This window comes from Thunnus albacares, chromosome 12, assembly GCF_914725855.1.
Source record: "Thunnus albacares chromosome 12, fThuAlb1.1, whole genome shotgun sequence".
NCBI classification, from domain to species: domain Eukaryota; kingdom Metazoa; phylum Chordata; class Actinopteri; order Scombriformes; family Scombridae; genus Thunnus; species Thunnus albacares.
Window position 1 is genome coordinate 11321755 of NC_058117.1, and position 25406 is coordinate 11347160.

The window sequence follows — 25406 nt, forward strand, 5'->3', positions numbered from 1 at the left end:
CATTCTTCCACAGTGCAAAGACATGCAGACTGATCAGGTGGACACATTTAAGTTGCTCATAGGTGTCCTTCCATTCAGTGCATTCTGGGAAATGCTCCAGTTCCCCCTGTTACCCTGAATAAAATTAACTGTGAAGTCAGGAATAGCTGACTTGACTTTTACCTAGAAGTTGTGATAAAATCAGTATTTCCATGTGATGATTCATGACCACAAGCTCATGTTTTTCCACAAAATGAATGTAATCTATTCTCTACGGAACAAGATACGTCATACCAGAGCTCATTTACTCGCACATATGGAAATGAAATACAAACTGAGAGAAATTAGGGTAAATCTTTGAATTTTGTTTCTTGTTGGTTTTTTTCACCATAGTTGCTGTTTTCACTGATCACCCAAATTTGAAAAGAGACTCTTCTTGTGTATTTATCATGTCCTGTGTATTACCTTACAGTCTGCGTCCCCGTGCTTCATCCAGTTCCTCCCAGTCAGAGCGCAGCGCCAGCCCGCTGGTGATGAACAGCACCCAGAGCCTCGACGTCATGCCTCGCTTTGCCATTTCTGCCGAGGAGGAAGGTGAGACTGACAAACACGGACCTCTTTGCATTCTCTCCTTTTGTTATTTTGCATTCGTAAAAGGCCAGTGGTCTCACTTCTTTGCTTCCTGATCCTAGATGGGATGGTCTCCAACCTGCGGCGCATTCGTCTCCGGAGCAACAGCACAGGCACCAGGCCGTCATTCCGGAGAGGGGCGTCCCGACGCATCGCCCACCAGCTGGAGACCCCAGAGAAACCCAGATCGCCAGCTGGCAAAGTCCCCAAGTCTGCCTCAGTCTCTGGCCTGTCCCTCATTATTACCCCAGGTACACAGATAATAGTAATAATGTCTACAAAATGTAAAAAGGAGGGTGAGAAATATTGTAAATAAAAGAATTAAATAATAAAAGAAGATAAGTACACTCACCCCATTGAATCTGGGATGAATACATCGTCATAAGCATGTTTTTTAACATAATCTTTTATTAAGACGACTATAATCTCTTTCTGTTTGCTAAGACTATTCATGTGTTTACAGTGCCCTCTACAGCCCAAACACAAACCATAAATCCATACCTTACTGTTGTCAAGATAACAATAATGTTGCTTGAGCTCTTTGCTCATGATGTTTTCTCTTTTTACTGATTCAACTGAGAATCATACATAGAAAATCAACCTCCATTTTAAAGATATTATCATTTTGGTATTTTTGTAGAAGCTGTTTTGTCAAATAACTTATGAATGGCACAAAATGTAAAAAAAAAAAAAAAAAAAAAAAAAAGTAGCAGTCAGAGTTACATATTATCCATAAAGTCTCTACTCATCTCTACTCACCTCGCTGATCATATTCTTCTCCCCATCCAGACGACTCGGCATGTCCTCCTACCAGCCCCAAATCATCTTTGTCCCTGTCGTCCAACCCCTCGTCCAGAGACTCATCCCCCAGCCGGGACCTCTCTGTTAGCGTCAGCTGCCTAAGGCCTCCTGTGGTCATCCACAGCTCTGGGAAGAGGTTTGGCTTTGCGCTGCGAGCTATCAGAGTCTACATGGGAGACACTGACGTCTACACTGTGCACCACATGGTCTGGGTATGTGTCCTTATCCAAAGAGGAGCTTGTGCTGAGGGGATAATTATGTGTGAACTTCTCCACAGATTTAGAGTTTTGTGATGAGACGTGTACATTTAATTCTAGAAATTGTTTATTTTAAAAAATCTTGACGTGGCCTCATGTGGGCCATTTTTCATCATATTAGAACAATGTTGAATTCTAAATTTTAAGGTCCTGTAGGTAGTATCCAAGCTTCAGAGAAACTGAAAGACAACCTTTGAAAAGTTTTGGTGCCACCACTTCTGTACAGACAGGGAAAGAGACAGTTAACAACCTGTATGAGAAAATGTTTGTGCTGAAGCCTGGTTCATCTCAACTCTGTAGTTTCTGCAGATGCTTTTTGACTCCTCTAAGGAGCTGAATAAATGCATCTGTTTTTTGGTTACTGAAAACATTGGTTACAATAATTGCATAGCTGAAACGTTGTCGGTCTTAGTAACAGCTGATTAGATTGTTGCTTGACCAGTAATTTTGATCTGAGGTTGTGTGTGTGTGTTTGCATCCACAGTGTGTTGAGGAGGGCAGTCCAGCACACGAGGCAGGATTGAGGGCTGGTGACCTCATCACTCACGTCAACGGGGAGTCTGTTCAGGGACTCGTCCACACTGAGGTGGTGGAGCTTCTGCTCAAGGTACAAGGATAATTCAAATGTGATATTATTTTTCTGTACACACATTTATTTTGATGATCCTCAGTGCATTTTGTCATTCTTGTCTTAACTCTGTATCAGAAACAGAGAAAGCTTTGAAAATGGGTGTTTATGTCAATGATCTGTTTTCAACAGAGTGGCAACAGGGTGACCCTGCAGACAACTGCACTGGAGAACACCTCGATCAAGGTGGGCCCTGCCAGGAAGGCGAGCTACAAGGCCAAGATGGCTCGGCGCAGCAAAAAGAGCAAGAGGAAGGACGGACAGGACAGGTACATGAGGGGAGAATGCAGCATTTCTGTTTGATGTGTTATTCCTGTCTGACGTTGTTTAACTGTAAGTCAAGTGATGGATTTCAGACAGACAACTTTCACTTCAGTTGCCAATGGCTTTAGGGAATAACCATACAGTGCCATTCTCCAAGTTTCTTACTTTTTAGGTGGTCTAAGGAACCACATTTGGACTAAAATCACACCTACTTGTAGCTTGACCATAGATATCTTGTTAGACATTCATGACACAAAACAGAGATGCATGTTGTAGTGAAGTGCTGATCAAACTTTCAGTAAAAATGTAATTGATATTAGTTTATAGAAGTTGTCTTTTTCTTTGGGCTTTGTTTCACCTCTATCATTTAATTTTGTCTCACTAAGTTAGTAGTCTTTGTTCTCTAATAAAGGTGGACTAAAGACATCTGACACCTTATTTTTTCTTTTGCAGCAGACGACGTAGCATCTTGAAGAAGCTGTCTAAGCATACGCCTCCTCCGCCCATGCAGAGCAGTCGCAGCTTCTCTTCAGGCTTCCACCAGTCATCTAGCGACAGCCTCTCTGGCTCCCCCACACAGAGTCTCTCTCCTGGCCCTTCCACACCGTGCCGCTCCCCTGCCCCCGACCACTCTGGAGGTGAGACAGGATGCTTTGTACCACTTGCATCCCAAAAAATTATGCCGTTGATTTCCTCTGTGTTCTTGGTTGGAGGAAATATATTCATGCTAAACTGTTTTCCGTCTTTCTCTTTCTGTCCACACAGATTCAAGTTCTTCACCTTGCTCCAGCTCCCCTAACTCGCCTGTACCTCAGGCCCGTCCCAGTTCCCTTCATGTTTTGGGTCGCTACACCAAGGCCGGCCGCTGCAAGTCCACCAGCAGTATCCCCCCTTCTCCGCTGGCCTGCATCCCACCTCCTCAGCCCCTCTCTCCTCAGTGCTCTCCATCCTGCCTTCCCAGTCACCCCAAGTCCCTACATGGTTTCCATGGCAAGACACTGTCCCCTCCCACCATCGCCCGCCATTCTGTGCGTCCCCGCAGTGCAGAACCGCCACGCTCGCCGCTCCTCAAGAGGGTCCAGTCAGCAGAGAAACTGACTGGAGACAAGTCAACAGGCGGGTACCATGGAGATAGGAAGGCCTATAGCACCCGCCGCCACACCATGGAGGTGCCTCTGTCTGAGGGCGAGGGGCTGGAGGACATGGAGGGGGACACCGCCACCGGGTTCGTCTGTGTCGGCGAGCATGGCCGTCAGGGGCTGTACATAGGTGGGCAAAGAGGGCACCAGGACTTGGTTGGCGGAGGCAGCGAGCACCACCGCTCCTCCACCTCCTCACCACAACACCGCGGTGGCAACCACCACTCCAAAGAGGTGGTGGTGATGAGGAAGCTGGCTCTGTCGGAGCGGAGGGACTCCTTCAAGAAACAGGAGGCAGTGCAGGAAGTGTGTTTCGACGATTTGGAGGAGAGAGAGGCCACGCCGAGTCCCCCCATTCCCATCACGCAACCAAAGGCGTTCAAGGCGTCCTGGATCAACTCGGCCCAGTCAGAATCCAGTCTGAAGCCGGAAGGACGAGGATCACAGGGTACGACAGCACAGCAGAGAGCCAAGTCAAGAGAGAAAGAAGGGTTTTAGTTCTCTCACTTTGCCTGGGATAATAATCCTGCGGGAGACTCAGAAGTTAAGAGAAGTCTCTGACCTGCCACTGTACTTACATTCGAAGGCCTTGCATGTGTGTCCAGAAAACTGTGACCAAGTCCCAAATCAACACAAGCAACTGCGTAAAGACGGAAGAACAAATCAAATCGATGTTTCTCAGTAATATATGCATCCTGCTACACTGTTAACAGAATAACGACAACGCCAAAACGTTTACTTCCTAGTTGCTTGTTTTCTCTCTTGGTTCTCAAATCACTGTGGCACCTGTGACCGATGTATTTTGTAAATATCTTTTTTGTTTTAAATGAAGAAACTTATTTATGACTTTTTACACTCATCCTGTTTTTGGTTGCTGAAAATGCCTTCGGATGCTTTAGCAGTTCTTATTTCAGGAACGCAGCTGCCAGAAAGCCACGTGTGGTTTTACAGTAGGTGCAGAAAAGGGGGAAGTAACATCGGTCGTTATCGTACCATATTTCATTTTTTTTATTGCTGCAATGCCTGTCTAGAAGTGGGTTTTGTTTCGTGCTCAGACTGGGTCTCAGAAACAAACTTAGCGTTTGTCCCGTGTTAATGTATTATAGAATTTCAGAAGATATTCTGTGCTGCCTCTGAAAAGATTGTGGCGGTGACAATTCGGACTCATCGTTACCCGAACACGGCCCTGTATAAAATTTTTAACGGGCAAATATTCCAACATCACAATACTTGGAAGCCTAGTGCTGGTGCCAAAGCATGGTTTAGCCATATGAACCATTTCAAAGAGGTACTGTAGTTGTACATAAGAAGCTTCACGCATGCCGGTTCGACCGCCACTCGCTGTCTGTCTGTCCTGTAGAAAAGTGCGTCTGCGCTGACACTCCTCCAGCAGTGGTTTAAATCATAGCGTAATCACCTTTGGAAACCAGACTGTTGTCTCTGTCCTCTAAATACCGTATACTGTCACCTACCCGCTCATCGAGTCGATCCTCCGTCCAGCTCCTAACAAACGTAGTCGTAGCAGAAAGTGTTTGCACAAGTCGTCGTAGCCGTGTTACAGTTAGAGCACTCTCATGTTTCAGGACGATCTCTTTCTTTGGGATTTAACAACTGTACAGTAGATGCAACAAGCAGACTGGCTCCCTTGGCTGTTTTTTTTTTTTTTTTTTTTTTTAATAAATGTGTATTATGAATGAATGTTTACATTTTAGTGCAAATATGTGTACGTGTGTGGACTTGTCATGGTTTTTGTTAAATTATTCTGAAAAAAATTGAATGACAGGGAACGGCAGAATTCAACCAGAAGCCCTGAATGGATGAAGGAATGAGTAGAAGGTGATCTCCTTTTTGTATATTTTGATATGGAAACAGTCTTGTTGCAGTACTAATAACCTATGCTGTTGATGTATATTGTATAAACAATGGTGGACCTTATAACAGCTGTCGGTGGTGTTTTTTTGAAAGTGACCTTGTAAGGGTAGTTGGACTCCAAAATAATGTGTAATGCCATTTAAGTGGCAGGGTGTTAATCTCCTGTTTCAATCAACCTCAAAGGATTGTGCATGCATCACATCCCAGTATAATATTCCCACTTTTTTTTGCTTATTTGGGGATTTTTTTTAATTTTAGAATGAGTTTTGTGAGGAGATGTAAACATGTGGGATTTGTTTTTCACATATGTATCCTTTCATTTGTATTTTTGTTCCCAATTTGATTTTTTTTTTTTTTTTATGGTTTTCATTCAGGAACTGTTTGGATCAGCAGCCAAACATGCTTCCCCTTTTATTTCAGATGAATTGTTACACAGAATAAAATCTCCCTTGTGTTCTTAGTTTTATGACGGCACACATGTTTGTGTTTTGCAGAGTTTAGAGGACTGTTAATGTGGGAATTTATAATGGACGTTTAGCATATACTAAGCCTTGAACAGTGGTTATAGATTGTGGGGGTTCAAATTAGAAGTTAGAAGTTTGTTCATTGTACTCTGGGGAGAAGTGTGTGTCTGTTGGGAATTGTCACTGGATTTCTGATGCAATATACACCGTGGTGTGTTTTTAGGATCTGTTTTTGTACCCCTACCAAACCATTATAGTATCTCTAGTGCCCTAAGTTGTATCATACTTTTTTTGAATGAAGACTTCATTTTTCAGATGTAGAAACAAAAAGAGATGTCAGCAGCAGTTCAGACCAGCGGTTTGGCATCACATGTCAAAATGAAGCATCACAAAAACTCCTCATCTCTATTTTTGCCTGTGTGTGTGTGTGATACACTCCATGTCTTTACACGGGTGCTCAACTGTCATTCTCCATATTTCCCTCACTTGTGTGAGTGTGTTTGTGTGTTAAAAGTTGTTGCTCCTCACTCCCCCCATATGACAAACTGGCCTTTGTGAAATTCCTACCATGTGGGTATCTGGTGCAGACTGGTGTGACATTGTCTGTTTTTCTATTGTCTTAACAGTGCTTGAAATAAATGAATTGCAAAAGGACTACAAAGTCCAGGACTACAACGTGTGAGTGTTTGTCATCTGTCCGTGTAACAGGAATATTTGCAGTTTAGTAGCACATTTAGATCAGATATTGATTATCTGATAGAGTAATAATCTTTCTTCAGCGTAGAAGCAACTATAGCAGTTTGTACACCAACCAACACAAATCAATACAACAATATTGATCAGACTAATGATAATACATATGTATACATATCTAATTAGACTGACAAAACTGCACTGATTAAACACAGGTTTATCCACGACACTATTAAAGCTAAACCAGTCACAAAGCTTGAAATGTAGGTTGAGAAAAGAGAGATGTGGACTTGAACTCGGTATGGAGATGTCCCCACGAAACCCAGCATGGGATTAGACACGGATTGCATGTGGTTGAGCACGTTTCCTTTTCCATACGAACAGGATTCTTTGTAATAAAAGAGAGCTTAAAGTTTTTTCGGGGGGAAAAAGCCTTACAGCTTAAGATTGTACGGTTCAAATTTCTATTATGAGCCGAGGCCATTCGGTGACCCCCTCCTTCTCCTCCTCCTCCTCCTCCTCTCCCTCCTCATCCTCTCTAAGCGTTCGGGTTTTTCCGGCCAGCTTCGTCTCTTTCCGCTCTCTTCACATTAGTTCCCACGCACTCTCCTTCTCTGCGCCGTGCTGAGCTGGAAAATGGCTGTGTAGGGGAGCAGGGAGTTAGTTATGAACGGGAAAAGAAAGCCAGAGCGAGAGAAAGAAGACGAAGCAAGAAGTTGAACGGAAGGGGTTTTCTACAAGTTTGCCGCACATTTGAGAAGCTGTCGTCCGCAGATAAAAAACACCGCACGGAGTCTTGTCTGCTAAACTTGGAAGTGTTGAAAGCGCCGCAGTCAAAAGTGAGAGGAGTCAAGAAATATCCTCGGGTGAGTTTTTCCAAGTTATTGCACATTTCCAGTACAGCAAGGCAGCCACTGTACTGGAAAATGGTGGAAGCGCTGCTGCAAGTGTGCTGTGCGCACAACAGCTCCATGCTGCTGACTTGTGTCCTACTTTTAAAGTTTCAGCACGCGATTCTTCTCGTGTTTGTTTGTTGTTGTTTTTTCTTTAACTTATTGCACTAAAATCTGATGTTTATTCTCGCTGCGTGTTGCTCGGCGCTCGTCCACAGTTGACGTGTATGAAATGTTGGCAGAGTCCGTTATTGTAACATTTTGTTGTGCTTTAAAAAAGTTTGTTGCAGGACTTTGTTGTTCTCGAGGTTTTTTGTTTGTTTATTCCTGGTATGTCCACAAATTATGGAAACTCTTTATTAGGAATAAACCCCTTGAGATGTACTATGTCGTTTTCAATAAGACAAAACATTTAACAAAAAACAAAAATAACAAGAAGATCATTGGACGATACCAAATGTGACAAAAGACAAACAAAAAACAATAAATAACAATCATATAATAAGGCATACAAAATCAGAGCATGAAAATGGATCATTCATTCATAGATTATAGAAAAGTATTCATGTCAGTGATAGCATTAAGTAATATAAAACATAGTATAAAAGTAAGTAGTATAAAACATAATTATAGAGGTGTTATTATGGACTTGTACAAGTGATCTTATCATAAGAAGACACAGAAACTCCTCATGTTGTCAGTTTATGCAGAAATTACAAACTAGAGTTCAGAGTTTTCAGCTAATTGAAGTGCTTGAAGTCAAAAGTTTTAAATGTCATCAGGATTGAGGACTGCAAGACTTAAACACAACAACAACAACAAACAAAATAAACCTTGCAGTATATTCTCTATCACATTGGTAATAAAGCCTTTACATTGACTGCAGACTGTAGGAGGCCTGTAATGTGGAGGCCTGACAGAGCTGAAGGCCTGACATGATGTGTGTGTTACATCCCTGCTTTGAGGAGTTGGCATGCATCAAGGACTTAATGGAAATTGTGCCACTTGCATAATAAGACAGACCACTCAACTGTGTGGAGACCCCCCCCCCCCCCCCCCCCCCTCCTCTCTTTCTCTTGTAATTACTGAATCCAGCATTATGCAACCAAATGTCAATCCTCCATTATACTGCTTTATCAATGTGAAGCATGACTCGTGGCAAAGCCCTCATTCTTCTTCTAAATGTCTTAAAATGCTCTGAATGACTGGCAGCGCTTGTGTCATTAAAAAAAAACTTCCAAAAAAGAAAGTGAAGCTTCTCAAAAAATGCCAAGTGTCACTTCTCAAGAGGGGTTTGGTGGAACAAAAAAAAAAACAGGAGTTAGCTAAACTTCAAATTTCGCCAGACGCGGTACAGCTGTGTGTTATTTTTGTTATACGTCCTTCAGCTGGGGGGGACCCAGTTAAACTGAAATGGTGTTATTTGATCAAAATAGCAACAGAATACAACTTTAAGGCCAGTTGAAGCTCCACTGGAAATGCTGCAGACTCTGGATTGGGATTCGTACCCAAACATCTGTTCATTTAGCCAAAGTATGATTTTCTTAACTCTACAGGGGAGATTTATACGAGGAAGGGTTTCAACATACAGAAGCATTTTTATGACATCATAATGTAACAAGACTGAAAGCCGGACAAGTGCAACCGTTAATTGACTAGTTCAATTGATTTGCTGTAGGTGCCACTTATTATTGCATCACTAACCAAGTATAACCGGCTCCTTATTAATCTCAGTGTGTCACAATGGGATTAGTATTTCATTAGCCTGTCATTGCTGTGTGTTGTAATGGAGACCACTGTATGTTACCTGCTATATATATATAAAATATATGCTCTATATAAATAGTTATGGTTGGGCTTGAGTGCAGAAAATATGTGTTTTCTCTATAATCAAGAGGAATCATTTGAGTGGATGTCATTACTCCTTTAATCGTGGAATAGAGCAACAAGTCTGGAAGCTGACTAACCACTTACTACATGCTAACTACGCAGCAAAAAAGGCTTGTGGCATTTTTCAACTCCTGCAGACTGGCTTTATCAGATTTTCTGTCTGTGTTGCCTTGAAAAATGTTGAGATTTAACAACGCGGTCACGTGGATTTCAGGAAACGTTTTATACTAACGGAGGCACGAGCTGCCTGCATCTTATATTTTCTGATAAATACAGCGAGTCCTCTTTAAATGTGGAGCCTTGTGGCACAGTTGACTTTTCAGAACAGTGCCGTCTCAGTGCTGCATAATCTTCGTAGCAGATGTTTCTATTTAGCAAAGTAAGCTTTTCGGCTTCATTAAGGACAGATAGAGTTCAGGTGAAGCAAAGTTAAATCATAAAACGCCTAAGCCCCCCCATTTTAGGCTGAAAAATAAGTCCTCACAGGCTCCTGTGTTGTTGGCCTGTCCTCCCTGCCTGTGGCGCAGTAGATTTTTCAGTTCCATGTGGACAGATGGCCCGAGGCCAGGCTGCATGCGTGGTGGCTCTGTAGTCAGGCTCCTCACCAGCAGGGCCGTAAAGGGCCAACACATACACACGAACTTTAAAGAAATAACTGTGTGTTCATGTGAGGGTCAGTATTTTACACAATGCATTTATTTGTCCAAATGAAAAGTCATGTAAGGACAACAGAATACAGTGTTTTTTTCTTTGAGACATGGAGCAACTGTATCCATTTTTATCATATGACAAAGTCCACCTGAGCTACATGTTACGTTATTTTACTCGTCAGCTCTTTTTTTAACAATCATTACAGACTACCTCGGGGTAAACCGCTGCTGATATGTGGATTGGATATGCCGAGGCTCATTTTCCTTCAAACCCTTGAAGATATGGTAGAAATGATGGGTTCACCTCATTTTACGATGACCTACATAGATGTAACTGTCAATGAAACGCACACAAAAAAAAAAGTCAGGACTGATGATGCGGTGCGGTGAAAAGTAAAAGAAGATGTGCAGCACAGCCTCAGGTCTACAGAGAAACCTGTTCATCTTCATTAGTTGCTGATAACTTGGTGATAGAGTGACAGGAGAAATGAATCGGTACATAGCCGACGTTCAGGTATTTTTATCTAGGTTTTGAACTGTTAGACATGATATATAGGCCTGTTGATTATTTTCACAATCAATAAAGCGTTTAATCTATAAAATGTCAGAAAATAGTGTGAAAAATGCCTGTCATGATTTCCTGAAGCCTAAAGTGTCCAACTAACACGTCAAAAAACCTGAAGATTTCCAGTTTTCTGTCATTATAAGACAATGAAAAGCTGCAAATCCTCACAACATAGAAGCTGAAACAAGGACATGTTTGGCATGTTTGCTTGGAAAATTAATTAACAGTTAATCAAGGGTCAAAATAGTTACTAATTGTTCAATTAACTTATAGTTTCAGCTCTAATAATATATAATAATAAATTGTAGGGTTGGGCAGTATGACCGTATGTACTGTCAGATGATACGTTTGTTTATCTTGTATAGATTTTCATGTTTATACTGTTGTATCCATCATTTAAACATCAGGCTGTTGTGAATCAGTGGACGGGACTGATTAATGTTTTGGATGTTTATATGATTTTTCGTCTCCTCGCATCAACGTGATGAAGTACTTAGATTTCTTAGTGTCATTTCTGTGATAGAGATGGATTTCACAAAGAGAAGACCATCTTTAAGAGTTTTATCTGGAATCACACACGTCTGCGTACGGACTCGGCGTCTGTGTTACACAAAGAGCCCCCCGACTGTACCGGCAAGCCGAGTCCGACACAGTTATAGAGTTACAGAGCGCTCCGTCATCCTTAGAAGATTCGACCTTGGCAATTAATTGGTACATCAGTTGCCCCTTTTTTCATCAGTTATCAGTGTTTCTTTCCCGGAGGAGTCCCGCCTCTGCGTGTCTCGGCTGAGGACTGGAAGTCGAAGGTCGAATCGCACGGCTTCGTTTCTGATGACATTTCTACACCTGCTGGGAACACGAGGTTGAACACTTCGTCACACGAGAGTTATTAGTAAAAAAAAAAAGTTTCACACACACGTACATGATCATAAAACAGCATAATATAAGCGTATATATTTCCATTACAGCTGGTATTTCATTTGCTGAATAAACCAAAAACAGATATTCCTGTCTGGTTATTTTATCTGTAAACAGTCTATCAATTGATTTGACATCTTCTTGTTTCTTTGACCAAGAATCCAAAGATATTGATTTTGCAATGATAATAAACATAGAAAAGCATCAAATCCTCACAATTGAGAAGCTGGAGACGGTTATTTTTTGGATTTTTGGGTTTAAAAAACAATGAATCAATTACAGATATAATTAGAGCTGCAACTAATGATTATTTTCACTATCAAATAATGTGCTGATTGTTTTCTCTTAATCAATTAACCATTTTGTCTATAAAATCTCAAAAGACTGTGAATAATACCTGTTATTTCTGTCATTTCTGAGAGCCCATGGTGACGTCTTCAGATGTCTTGTTTTGTCTGATCAATGGTCAAAAATGCAAAGAAATTCACTTTCTATCATGTATGACACAGAAAAGCTTCAGATCAACAACATATGAGAAGCTGCAACCAGCTAACGTTTGGCATTTTTGCTTAATAAATGACTAAAATGATTATTGAATTATCAAACTAGTTGCTGATTAATTTTCTGTTGATCAACTTACCAGTTAATCGACTCATCGTTGCAGCTCCAGATATAATTGCTGATAAATTCCTAATCTATAGTGACATATATACAATACATATAGTGCAGATCTTTTTGAATATCATTTATTTGGAATATTTAATCATCTACAGATGAAATAATTTCTATTGACATACAATAAATTCAGTTTCACCAACATGAGAGATGAACATATAGAAATGATGTTGGTTTTCAGCAGTGGCTCTCAGGTCACTTGAATGTGTTAGTGATGCTCTGAATATCTTATTTGCCGTTTTACATTATGCACACTGGTGTATAATGAACAGGTCAGAGCTACGCCGGCCGACTAAACACGTCAAGAATCATCTGATGTCTGTAGACAGCAGAGTTAAATCTAGATGCCATTTTGAGTTCAGTCGAGGTCTCGTTTCCCCCACAGTCAAACAAAATGTCTGTGAAATAAATAACAAGGATGAAAACACTGAAAACAACCTACAGTGACTGGAAACAGGTTCCCGTCTCACATATTTCCAGATTACTGTGTTATATTATAACACACAGTTGTTCATATTTACTGGATCCTGCATTTCTTTACTAATATATCAGCAGCTTGTCACAACGTTCATGTTTTCTAAAGGCTATCGTGTATTTCTCTTCTTTTTGTGCTTATAATCACGACATTATTCATCCTCTGTTTACTCTAAAAAACAAAAACATCTCTTTTCACCCCATTGCACGACTTGAGCATGACTCATGGAAATCTCTCCAATCACAAGCAGCCTCCAGTTTTTTCCATGTTATGTTCTTCATCATCTTCCTGTGGCAGTTTCAATTTAATCTAAATCATCGTTTTCGTCAAAAGATGATGAGCAATCGTCCAGGATGCAAAGATGAAAAAAAAATCAAGTGTGTGGGGAAAAGGTGGAGTTGTTTGGGTCAGATGTTTGATCACTGCCTAGATACATTTTCTAATATTAGAACATTTCCTTGATTTGCCCGGCTTCTCTGGTGACTGGGTAGCACATGGCCAGAGCAGCAGCCAATCAGAGCGCGGGATTAGCTTTCCCTCTCTCTAGCAACAGTGAGTTACTTGCTGCCTATTCATTAATTATTTTCCTGTGGTCTCCCTCAGCCGTTTGGACTCTGCTGATAGCAAAGTGCTCCGTCTCTCTCTGTTTCACTCTGGTTTTTTTTTGTTGTTTTTTTTTTTGCACTGCTTTCTGTCGCCCTCTCCTCTGACTGAATAAAAAGTCTTTTTAAAAAAAAAGGGACGGATCCAGTGACGGTGAGCTCGCCAGCTGCTGCTGCTGCCCTGAACTGTGAGCTACTACAACACTATCAGACCAGGACTGTAACAGAGATGACTCCTCTCTCACCTCGTACGAGTTGCACCACTTTTTCTGCTCTGGAACTAAATAATAAAACAGGATTACTGAGTGAGAGCTCTCACTGCGCACTGCTTTTTCTTCTTCTCGGTCTTCGACTTGTTTTTGCTTCTTTTCTGCAGCAGCGGTCTGACTGTAAACAAATAAAACATGGCAACTGGAAAAACGACTGGACTTTTTCGCTGGCTGAGGATTGTGGAGAAGGAGGGGGGGGGGGGGGGGGGGGAGCGGTTGTCAGTTGGAGGCAGGACTCTGTGTGTGTTTTGGGGGGGGGGTGGTGGTTTGAAGAGCAGGTGGAGAAAGGACGGAGGGGGGGGGGGGGGGGTTAGGGTTGGGGGGGTGGGGTGGGTTGGGGGGGGGGGGGGGGTATGGTGGTGTGAGGATTGCGGGCTGTGGTTGGGTATGCCAGTGCCACGTGTCTAGCCTGGCACCTCTTGCTTCTCGACTGGAAGGATGTTGGACCGAGAGTCTGGCTGAGCCTGTCCGGCTTCTCTCTGAACCAAAAGTGGGGTGAGTGTTGCACTCTGCTGCATCCTGTTATCACGATTACTCTTAAACCTTTTTTTTTTTTTTAAAAAGATGATATTTTAACTCACGAAGGTTTGCAGTTAATGTACGTTCGCTTTCCGAAATGTCGTGGTGGGGGGAGAGAGGATAATCTAGAATAAGGTTCGAATAAAGCATGCACTTTCGGTATTCAAAGATGCAAACCAGAGGTTTATTTTATGCTCTCACCTCCTTTTATTTCGGCGTCTGCAATGCATCAGTCAAAACATTGTCCATTCATGAACGTTTATGAAATGATTGCACAACATTGGGCCTCGCAAACCAGGCCTATGGTTATTTGGATTTGGACGTTTTGGGAAAATCGCCCCAAATAGCTCATTACTCCTGGCATAGAAGAACTTCCTTCCTTTCCTCCCCTGTCACCTTCCCTCTCTACCTGCCTCATTTCCTCATCCTGACATCCTTTCATCCCGTCCAGAGAGGTTAACAGGACCATTGTCCTTGGTTGGTCCATAGACCACAGATGTCGTACTTAATCTGGAAACCCTAATCTCTCTCTCTTCCTCGCTCTCTGTCTCATCTCTCACTATAGTTGCCATTTTGAAATTAAACTTTCAAGCATTTTTATTTTTTATTTTTTTTTGCCCCGCTCAAATCTGAGATGGCAAAAGAAAGAATTTTTCCATATTTTGTTGATATTTTAGTCTAGTGTGTCCAACATTTTCATTTTCAAACTGAGTGTCTGGTGGATTTGGTTACATGATTTGCTTACAATAACATTTTATATTGATAAAATCTGGCCTTTTGAAGCTGTTATGTTGCGGTAATAATTGGGCTCTTGTGTTTCGAATTTTATTGGGCCTTGCAATCATCTTCATCAGAGAATATTTGTTCTGGGTCCATGGATTGACCTTTTCTTTGTATATAGATACCATGATATGATTGAGGAGATGGAGTGTGATTTTATGCATGAAAACATTTGCTTTTAAGTGGTGTTTTAAGATATTGTGCCAGGCTTTGGGTTTTTCAGTTGACTGTTCATCCGGTATTCTTATCTGGCGTAGACTTCGTACAGTATGATTTAGCTATTTTGACAGAATGAAGCCGAAAATATTTCTGAGGCAACACAGAGCTGCCTTTTTTCTCTCCTGCGGAGAGGGAACTGTTGCAAGTGGTTCTGCATGTTTCAGAAAATTCTAGTTGCTCTACAGTCATGATGCAGGTCTTAGTTTCCTTCGTATGCTCGTTCTGCGAAAAACCTTTCCTTCGCCATTTTGCATGAATTTCTTCGCCTACTGCTAATCGTACATATTGTGTAAGTTGAAGGGACGTTTATTTCACAGTGAAAGTTCTCGTTCCTGTGGAAACTGTGATGCATCAGTTCAGGCTGAGTGTGTGAATGTAGAGTGGAGGGAATGGAGGCTCCTGTCCAGGGACCCAGTCTGCTGTTGGTTATGACGCAGCAGCATCATCCGATCTCTCTGTCCTAACCGAAGACTGCACAAATGCATGAAGCTGCCGCAGTTCGCCATTTTCATGCACCGCTTTTAAGCTTCATTTCATTAGATATGTGCCGCTTTACTTATGAGTGTTTATCGAATAGAGGCTACACTTAAAGACGTTCACTTTTTATTTTTCACAAATTTTGTTTTCATCTTTGTTCTTTTCGAGACTAATTTTGAACCTCTTTGGGGGGGTTTGTGTCGTGCAGGTGGGTCATAATCCGTGTCCAGAACATGTGGGCGCTTGAGAGAACCGAAGAGGATTAAAGACCTTCCCACTCTGCCACTCGTCCTCCAATCAGACCACTTCATTTGACCGTGGAGAGCGGACGACGCAGGGCCCTCGGCCGGCTAAATCTTTTACCAGGCTGCTCCAATAGCACCCAGCCAGCAGGTTTTCGCTGCTTGAAAGAGCATGTTGCCAACGCTCTCCCTCTGCTCCATCATCTGGCTCAACCGGGGTATCAAGCTGAGGAAAGTGCACCAGCCCACCAACACCGGTCAGGTCTGAAACCGCTGCCGCCGCAGTCATAACAGCAGCAGAAACGCCACCCTGTCGACTTTTGAAAATGCTTCTAAGCTTCGGGTGACTCCCCCCTTCTCCCCTCACCTCCCACCCCCCCCCCACGCCACAGGTACCAACACCAGACATTAGTGACTCAACAACCTTTTTGATTTCTGAGGAGGATTTCTGTACAGCTGAACCCTGTTGTCGCAGAGGGACTCAGGCTGCACCATCTAATCCTCTGTTCGGTGGCCATTTTGATTTTTCCTTCCCCCTGACAAAATGGCAGCGGAAGGTTTCCAGTACCGTGCCCTCTACGCATTTACCAAGGACCAGGAAGAAGACTTGGATCTGCAGCCAGGGGACCTCCTGACTGTGAGCAAGGCCTCTCTGCTGTCCATGGAGAACTACCAGGAGGGCTGCGTGGAGCAGCCTGAGTGCCTGGGCTGGCTCCTCGGGTACAACGAGCGCACCAAGCAGAGAGGTGACTTCCCAGGGACGTACGTCGAGTACGTGGGCCCCATCAAGATGGCGCTTCCATCCAGTCAACCGAGGTCCCAGCGGCCCCTCCCTGCCGCTCCCAGACCAGAGTCATCTCAAGGTAAGGGTCCTTTTCAGATATAGAAGTCTGTCACATGGGTTTTCTCAGCAGTGTAGATCCGCCATTTTAATTATGTGTTGTAGAAGTTCATATTACGCACATAGCACATTACTATTGCTAATTAAAAAGGTGACCATACAATATAAGGTTGCAATATTATAAATAAAGTTAAATTATCCTATGAGAGAGATACATAGAAGCAGTAGTAAGTTGATTTGATGTATAAGAAGAACACTGGATGCTGTCTGTACATTTTATTATAAAACTATCACTTTTCACTAAAACTCACCTCATTATTTTAATATTATTTCTCTATTAATATGTTTTCTGCTCAGTTTAAAGTTATGATTTAAAACTCATATCAACATATCAGATTACATACAAACGTGCAATATTTTGTCAGTAAGCATCGAGTACGGAGACGACATCCAAACCACGAAGCAGGACAGAAACAGTTACGTCAGGTTACTTCTGCACTTTTATTAATATGAATCTTCATTCTTGTGAGGAGGTGTGATTTTTTTTTTTTTGCAATCAAAATTATTGCTTTTTTTTTTTGTTTTGTAGTTTTATGCACATGATCACTGACAAATGTTCAAACACACGTTTATAAACTGCCCAGCTGTTACTGGCTGTTAGTCCCGTGTAGTCGTGGTGTCGCCGGTCGGCCACCTCGGGAGTTTTGATCGAGCTTCACATTTGGCGGTGACCTCGAGTTGACCCTTTAATCTATACTTAAAAGACGTCATAAGCCTCGCCTCCTTGGAAGCACAGCTAACCAAACTCTCTGCTGAATAATAAAGGGCTAATCCATCTACTTACTGGACTCTCCTGTACAGGTCTGGCATTGATTGTGTCCGTCTGTGTGGCCCCCTTTACATTTAACATTAACATGTGTCTTTGGCATCCAAACTGCTCTGGGCTTATCTGCACAAAAATGCCTGCCTCTCCTTCGCTGTGACTTGTTATTGACCTTCTGCTCAACTCCGGGTAAAGGATCGCACAGGCAGGAGGGGCTGCGCGTACTGTTTCAAACTGCAGTATGACCAAGTTTAGTGAGTTTTGGTGCATGAATTTTGACACTCAGATGTGAAACTTGTTTACTGAGAAAGAAAAAATGTTTTAATAGGTGCGTTTTTTTGTGGGTTTTTTTTTTTTTTTTTTTTTTGCAAATGGAGAGTTATTCAGTGGTTCAGGGAAAAGAATGTCACATTTTTTCCTCAGAGATAAGAGCTCTGTTCTTTCACACCTCGCCTCGCTCCCTTGACTTTGGGAAAATAGGCACATCTCATACTTATTCATAATGGTAACAGCCTTCGTTCAGCCGCATTAGCATCCAACTCAAACATACACTTGGCACGGATTGATCCACCTTAGCGAGCTCAGACTGAAGTTCCTCCACACTCCCAAAGATTTCCATCATTTTCTTCTCATTTGCACTCCCTTGCATTTGGCTTCAACTCGTTAATTTATTGCTTCCTCGTATGAGATGCCAGAGACAAAGGTGCATAGTGCCAAAACAGATAAATAAAATCTTTTATATCTTTCTGCATATGAAACGGTGCATTCCTGCTCCGTCAAAAGCTGCATTCTCTGTAATTCCCCCCGCTGCTTTTTTGACAGATGGGCTAAGTACCACTCTGAGCACGTAGGCTGTGAACTCTGCATCACCTCTGGTCGAGCCAATTGGCTATTCATCGTGCACAGCAAACTACACTGGCCCTCATTGGAATTCATTAATTTGAATTCATTTCTCAGTTTTCTTTTCCCGAAAAGTCTTCAAAGGCAGAGGATATCGTAACCGAATCGCAAATGTTTCCAAAAACTCTTTATCAGATGAGATTTCTCCGTGCCAGTAATATAATAAAAACGTGAGAATGAAAGGCGTGTGTTAGTGAACAAGAGCAGGCCTTAACTTTCAAAAGCAAAGGCAGGTGAGGGGGACAACAGTATCCTCGTGTTTGACAGACAGTGAGACAAACCAGTTGGGCAGCAGGCGTTTGTGTCTGTGATTTGGAGAGACAGGGGCAGTCGCACCAAGTGAAACCCAGAGAGAGAGAGAGAGAGAGAGAGAAAGAGTCGGGTGGTGGGAGGGGAGGAGTGGGTGCAGGGCAGCGGCTGAAGGAACGACACCTTGGTTTAGCAGCAAAAGTGCCTCGTAGATTAGAAATGGTCATGCCCAAATTTGTACATCATCATTTCCGTGAGGGAACAGAGGCCCTGGTCGTTCGGTTGAAAGGATCTATTGTTAGTGTGGCCCATTTACTATTCGCAGAGATTGTAACATTCGACGTAGAGCGGCAGCACCGCCGCCGAGTGGATTCAAAGGTCGCAGGTCGAAGCCAAACGTCCGTCCTTCAACGTGTGGATGCACTTTTAAGATTATAAATAATCAGGCGTTATTTCATGTATCAACATTATCTATCAGAGATGTCCCGAGACAATCCTCACTATAGGTGATCCCGGCATATTTTAACGGATCGGTATCGGCTAAAATATACCTTATCAAATGCCGATCCTTTCTTTACTATACTTTACTGTGTTTCGTCCAGCTCAGCCGGCTAGTGTTGCAAAGCTGACAGCCCGGCACTACTGAGCGAGCGTTCTGCAGCGTATGCAAGTGAAAATTAGAAGGTGTTAATGTAAAAAAAATGATCCGGGCGCAGCGGTGCGAGTGACTCTGACACCCGGATCGGCAAAATACACAGATTGGCCAAGCTCCGCCGCTAACAAATCTTTTATCTCTGTTCCCTCTTTCTTAACTCGAGCTTTTTATTTCAATATCGAGCATATTTTGAAAATGACAAGTTCTGTACTGACAGTTTTTTTTTCAAAATGTGGAAATGTGACTGTGGAAAATGAATCATTCAGACTAATTTATTTGAGTTTCAGTTTGGGATTTATTTGTTTTGCATACTGCTGCTACAGAGACGCATCTAAAGTCTTTATCATGCAAATGCACTCATGTAAAGTCTCATTAGAAACCCAGTTATGTGTGTATATATATGCAAGAAATTAGGTGAAGCAGGTTTCTCTAAATCCCTCAACCAAATTACAAAGAAAAAAAAAAGGTTTCTCATTTGCACTTAAAGAAATCAGGTTAGTGCAGAAACCCGGCTACTTAAGTTCATGTAAATGCACCAATGTTTTTCAGCAGCTGCTGACCAAAAGATGCAAATGTCTCAGCGTTTCTTCTCTCTGAAATAGTAAGAGGAGGACTCTGGTTTGACAGATGACGTCATATTTAGTTTGAATATTTTGTCCCGAAAAACAACAACGGAAGCTGCAGCAGTCACCTACACATGAATGTTTTATGCAGACTTTGAATGCGTCTCTTTGGGGTTTTACATAGAAATTAAATACACAGCGTCCTGATTTCTGACTGTGAATACTACATGGCTCGATCCTGTATGAAATTTATGCAGTGTGATCTTTTCTACTGGGCTTTTTTTATGTTAAGATTTTGTTATGTTGTTTTAGCCGTGAAACAGGCCGTACTTGCAACACAACAGTGTCGTTTTCGCACTGAAAACTTGCTCGTAAGAATCTTTAAGTTACAGTTCAAGCTTTGCGGTGCACATATGGCTTTTAGAACAACTTTAATTGATAGGCGTAAGTACACTTTTTGAGACATATTGTGAGTAAAGATCAGTTACAGTCCCCAGACACAGAGGCAAAACGTTTCTCAACTTGCAACAGAAATTATTCTACAAACCCAGAGAGTTTTTTTTTTTTTTTCTTCTCTCTTTCCCTCCTTTCTCTCTCTCCTCTCCCTGGCCTCACTTTAACTGCCTGCTGAAGTGAACCATGGCTTGGCATTTTCGCAAACTCCTCCCTTCTTCCTCCCTCTCTCCCTCCCTCCCTCCCTCCTCTGCCTCTCTCCCCGCTTTCTCCCGTCCTCCCTCCCCTTTTTTTTTTTTTTTTTCTTTTTTTCTTTTTGCAGCCTCTCTCCCTCATTCACATACACGTCTGATACTGTCTCTGGGCAGCTATAAACCATGTAAGCGGGGCCAGTTCTCAGAAAGGAGAGGCCTCCACTCATTCTCCGCTCCCTGCGCCTTACCAGGAAAACACTTTCAAAGAACCCGTGGAGGGGAGGGTGGAAGAGGGGCTGAGACAGTAGAGAAAGAGAATGGGGAAAGATATGGAGAGGCTGAAAAGGGAGGGAGAGGAGGGCTACAGTGTAAGCCAAGGCCACCCTATCCAACTGCAAATATAGGAACCAGCTGTATTTGGTTTCTCTTCTAACCGTTGTATTATTCTCTTGGAGTTCAGTCAATTTAGCATGTTACAGTTTGCAGAGCTATAGCAAATTTTATTTTCTGGAGCATTTCTTTAGTGCCAGAGCAGTAAATGAGAACTCATTTAGGCGTGAAGTTGTCTTACTGAAAGATTAATGGCTTTAGTAAACCAGAAACAGAATGGAGTACATTTTGTACAGTTGCTTACTGTAGGCAGAAGCGAAAGGAAAACGCAATGCCTGTTTGTTTCTTCTAAATAACAATCGTCAAAAGGATTTTTTTTTCTGACAAAAATGACAATTAAAAAAAAGAAAATATGAAGGAAATGATGCTGTAAAAGTCTTCTGAGGGCCAAATCTCCAACTTAACATGCTTGAATGAGCTGAAAACTGTGTATTTATGTTGTACTTTTAGACTGTCGAGAGTCAAATAACACAGAGTCCAGTTAGACATAATGCTACGCAGCCATGCATGCGGTTATAGATGACAAATCACATGTTAACATTTTTAAACAGGCCCAAACATTTGAAAACGCATTATCAAATCAAATGTGTTGTATTATGGTAACAACATTATCACGATTTCCCCCTCGGGTACATCACAAAACATCTACATAACAACCACTTTAGCTACATAACCAGCATCATTCACTGCACGAAGGTTTCACGGAAGAGGGAACGGCTGGTTTGCACACTGGTTGGAAAATGTTGACTCTAGGATTATTATTACCTATGGTAAAAAAGAAAGCATCTTGGAAACAGATGGCAATACTCATAAGCAAACATGCAATACACATAAATGACTACACAACTATATATATACATATGTGGGGTAAACAATAATACTAAGCTCCCGCTGCTAAAACCTCACAGTTGCTTAAAATCAATTTTTAGAAATCAGGGCAAAGTGGTCACAGAAGAACCATCCACCTATTTTTCTAGGTCACCTTACAAGTTGTCACTCCAATCCAGTGAAACAACTAATAAACTTGAATTGTGAAGCCCTACAGACAAGTTAAGTCTGAGCAATACGGCCAAAAAGCTTGGGGTCAATTCACGATTTAAATTTTTGTTTGCCTGCAAAATGCAAGATTGAAACATCATATTTTTTTTTTGACAGTTGAGCAAGAATAACAAAAGACCTGCACCACCTGCAAGGCTGTCATCATTACGCATAAAATACAGGTTATACTACACAGCTATTGACTGTCAGCAGCAGATGCTTCAGCTAAGTAGAGCATATCCAGCTGAATAATCAGTTTCTGCACAGACAGAGCAGAAAAAAAGTCTGCTCACTAACTGATCTGCTGCTGTTTGTGTTTCTTTACAAAACATCAGCCTGATATCTACAGATAGCGTCGGGCTACCCGGCAGGTAGTGACAAACCGAACAAAGTAGGATCTGGAGATTGTTCAGTCGACTCATAACTAGAGATGATATGCGTCATTTTCAGTCTGTTCCTTGTAGATGCAGCCGTTAAATTCACCTTTTGGCATAAAATAATCCATGTTTACATCTCTGTATAGACTTTTTAATACAATTGTTGACTTTTTTTAATAATTATTTTTTAGAAATCTACTTCAGAGGGTGTCTCATTGCGCCTGACATGATATTAAAGTGTATTTGCTCTATTTTATGATAAATCTGTAGCCACGTTGCATTAATCATGTCAATCAGCCTGCTATTACAGATTTTATTGCACATTTTTTGCAGTAATGTGTGAGTTGCACCTCAAGGCCTATAAAACCAGATCCGCTGTCCTGTGCGGATCACCTGTGTTTGACTCGGGGGCTCATTTGCACACGTGTAGCTTTGACGTGTCTTTCACGTGTAGCTGTAGCCTGTTGTGACAGAGGAATGAATGATGCATTGCCTGTCTTACATAGTTGGGATGCAGTGAAGACATGTTGCAGTGAAACTTGACCAGCAGCAGCACACACTGTTACACACCATCGGTGAGCCAGACACCAACTGGCCCTGTCACCACGGTACGCAACAAACACATTCTTGGAGTAACATTAGTTCAGAAGTGTTTTTATCCTTATTTGTTGTTTTGGAAAAAGTTGTTTACTTTCATTTTAGCCTCATATCAGTGTATTTGGAGGAAAGTAGAATCTCAACACAATTACATCTGGTGAAATAATACAGATAAAAAGGTGGATTAGGAAAAAAATCTGTTGAAATTTTCATAGTAGGCTTTAATAGAAAAGGGGAGGGCTGCAAATCTGATGTAAAATTAATATATATTAACTGTTGAGCGTGAAAGTAACTCACTGTTGACCTTGGAAATAGTTGTATGACAAAAATAATCTCCACTTAACGAGGCTTCTCTCTGCTTTTAACTGTGTGGACTGATAAAGATGAGAAAGATCTGGAAAAAGCTAGAAAGTGTTTCTTGAATTAAAATAATTTGTGAAACTTTTAGTTTTTAGTTTTAAAGCACAAATACATTTCTGATGGTTATTGTATTTTTCAACCACCTCAAAACAATTGAATGATGTTCTCTGAAAACTCAAGTTAGTTTTAAACACGCTTTTACATATTCATTATTTTTATTTTTCAAGAGTATCTTTGATCATGATCACTTTGGGAGAGTAAAATGTTTATTTTTGTAAATGGTAACATTTTTGTCATCAGTAGCCTAAAACAGGAAGTCAGTGTTTTGTCAAATGAAAGGGTGAATTCTGTATATTTTTTACAACATAACAAATGATGCAGTAATGATACAGTAGTATTGTTAGTGGTAGTTGAACTGCATATCCTGATTTAGTACTGTTTGATGACACAGTCACAAAAAAAATCACAATTTTTTGAATGTATGAGTCGCATTGAGGAAATTCCAGAGGTTTAACTCAACCAGTGAAATCCTGTGAATGAATTTGTGCGGTATCTCTGCAACTTGGAGAAGTTTCAGTTCTGACACCGAGCTCAGAGAGGAGAGAATGCAGCAGAGCCAGCTACGTATTACATAAGCATACTGATGGAGAAGATACAGAGCAAATATTTTTGCTCCACATAGCTTTGCCTCATCCAGTCGACTTTTTTCCTCGCACCGAAAAAAAAACCACACAAAGACAGGATCTGCAACATTCATCCGACCTTCACATTTCCAGCTTCATGTGTAGATAGCAGACGTCACACACGACTCTATAGGTCCTCTCGCCAACGTGGATGGTGTTGAATGGCTCGGTGTGAATATGACTTTTATCAAAGCCTCTCTGAAGAGAAGCTGAAACACACACAGTCATGAGATTTTCTCTGTAAAAATCTCTTACGATGCATAAAGTAGACGTGTAAGGCCTCGAATGCACCAGAACTCACTTGTTCAAGTGCAAAGCTCCCTGTCATGCTTTTTTTTTCTCTCTCTCTCTCTCTCTCTCTCTTTATCTCTCTCTCCCTCTTTTCCTTCTTTTCTCTTGTTTCTCCCACATCAGGGCATGTCAAGTCATATGCCTGTCTCCCAGTGTGCAGTCTGCCAAGGAAGTGGTTATAATTGACTAATGAGATGCTGTTACTTTATCTCTCTCTACTTCAGCCTTTCTCTCTTTTTCCATACTTTTCCAAAACCCTGACAAGGCTCCAGGGCTACAGTTGCTTTTGCGGGTGAAAAAAAAAAAACAAAAACTCTTTTTTTTTGAGTCTAGTGAAATATACAGTGAACTAAAGGGTTCATGTTTGTTTGCATGTAGGAGTGAGAAAGTTCATTCCTCTTGGGGAAAATATCGTAAGTCATTTCTGCTTCCCGCTCTCCTCCCAAACTGTTGGAATACATTCATTTCTTGTTTTATTGCCTTTATTTGTACTTTATTGCCTGCAGCCTGCCTGTACTTAATAATTACATTCTGCTTCCTAAAGCATTTTCATTATGGCATTTTCATGATGCCACATCTGTATTTCATGACAATCCAGTTACACTTAAGCAGTGTTTATTTATTCTGACAATTCTTCCATTCAACAAAGGCAGAGAAATATAACCACCATGAAGATTGAAAATTGGCCCAAACTGTTGTAAAAATGTTTCACGATACATAAAAACCAAGCAGTTGTGGTTTGTGGAGACTGTTCTCATAAGAAAAAATGACAACATCGATCGATTGTCTGCCTTTGTTTACATTTACCTGACAAGGACCTCCAGTGGTCGTGTGAATTATGACACTTTTCTGTCAGGAGCAAAGCCAAAATAGTGTGACGTCAAAAAATCTTAGGCCCTGTTCAGACTGATATTAGCCTTTCATGAAAATACACAGCCTCCTCGTTCAGCCATATGAGAGATTTCACTAAAAAATTGTCCGGCAAAAAAGTCGAACACAATGCAACGACATCTGACAACGCACCGAGTTGGTTAATTGGTTACATGCAAGCGCACGCTCGTTGTTGACTGTTTACTTTGCGATTGTCAAGG

General features: G+C 41.6%; 2 protein-coding genes across 4 annotated transcripts in view; both read left to right on the plus strand.

The window, feature by feature from the left end:
* Positions 1-6709, plus strand: part of mast3a (microtubule associated serine/threonine kinase 3a) — a 28703-nt gene extending 21994 nt beyond the window's left edge. For both annotated transcript variants that reach the window (XM_044367702.1, XM_044367703.1), the window contains 7 exons: positions 452-573; positions 672-860; positions 1399-1622; positions 2152-2274; positions 2428-2564; positions 3013-3197; positions 3325-6709. In XM_044367702.1, the coding sequence (XP_044223637.1) occupies positions 452-573; positions 672-860; positions 1399-1622; positions 2152-2274; positions 2428-2564; positions 3013-3197; positions 3325-4196 (1852 nt within the window). In that variant the 3' untranslated portion in view covers positions 4197-6709. The remainder of the gene's footprint in view (positions 1-451; positions 574-671; positions 861-1398; positions 1623-2151; positions 2275-2427; positions 2565-3012; positions 3198-3324) is intronic.
* Positions 6710-7266: 557 nt separating this feature from the next.
* Positions 7267-25406, plus strand: part of pik3r2 (phosphoinositide-3-kinase, regulatory subunit 2 (beta)) — a 29903-nt gene continuing 11763 nt past the window's right edge. Inside the window, exons 1-2 of one of the 2 annotated variants that reach the window (XM_044368776.1) lie at positions 7267-7593; positions 15868-16764. In XM_044368776.1, the coding sequence (XP_044224711.1) occupies positions 16446-16764 (319 nt within the window). In that variant the 5' untranslated portion in view covers positions 7267-7593; positions 15868-16445. Of the gene's footprint in view, positions 7594-14031; positions 14160-15867; positions 16765-25406 lie in introns of those variants that run through there. The other variant, XM_044368777.1, reaches the window with a different exon arrangement.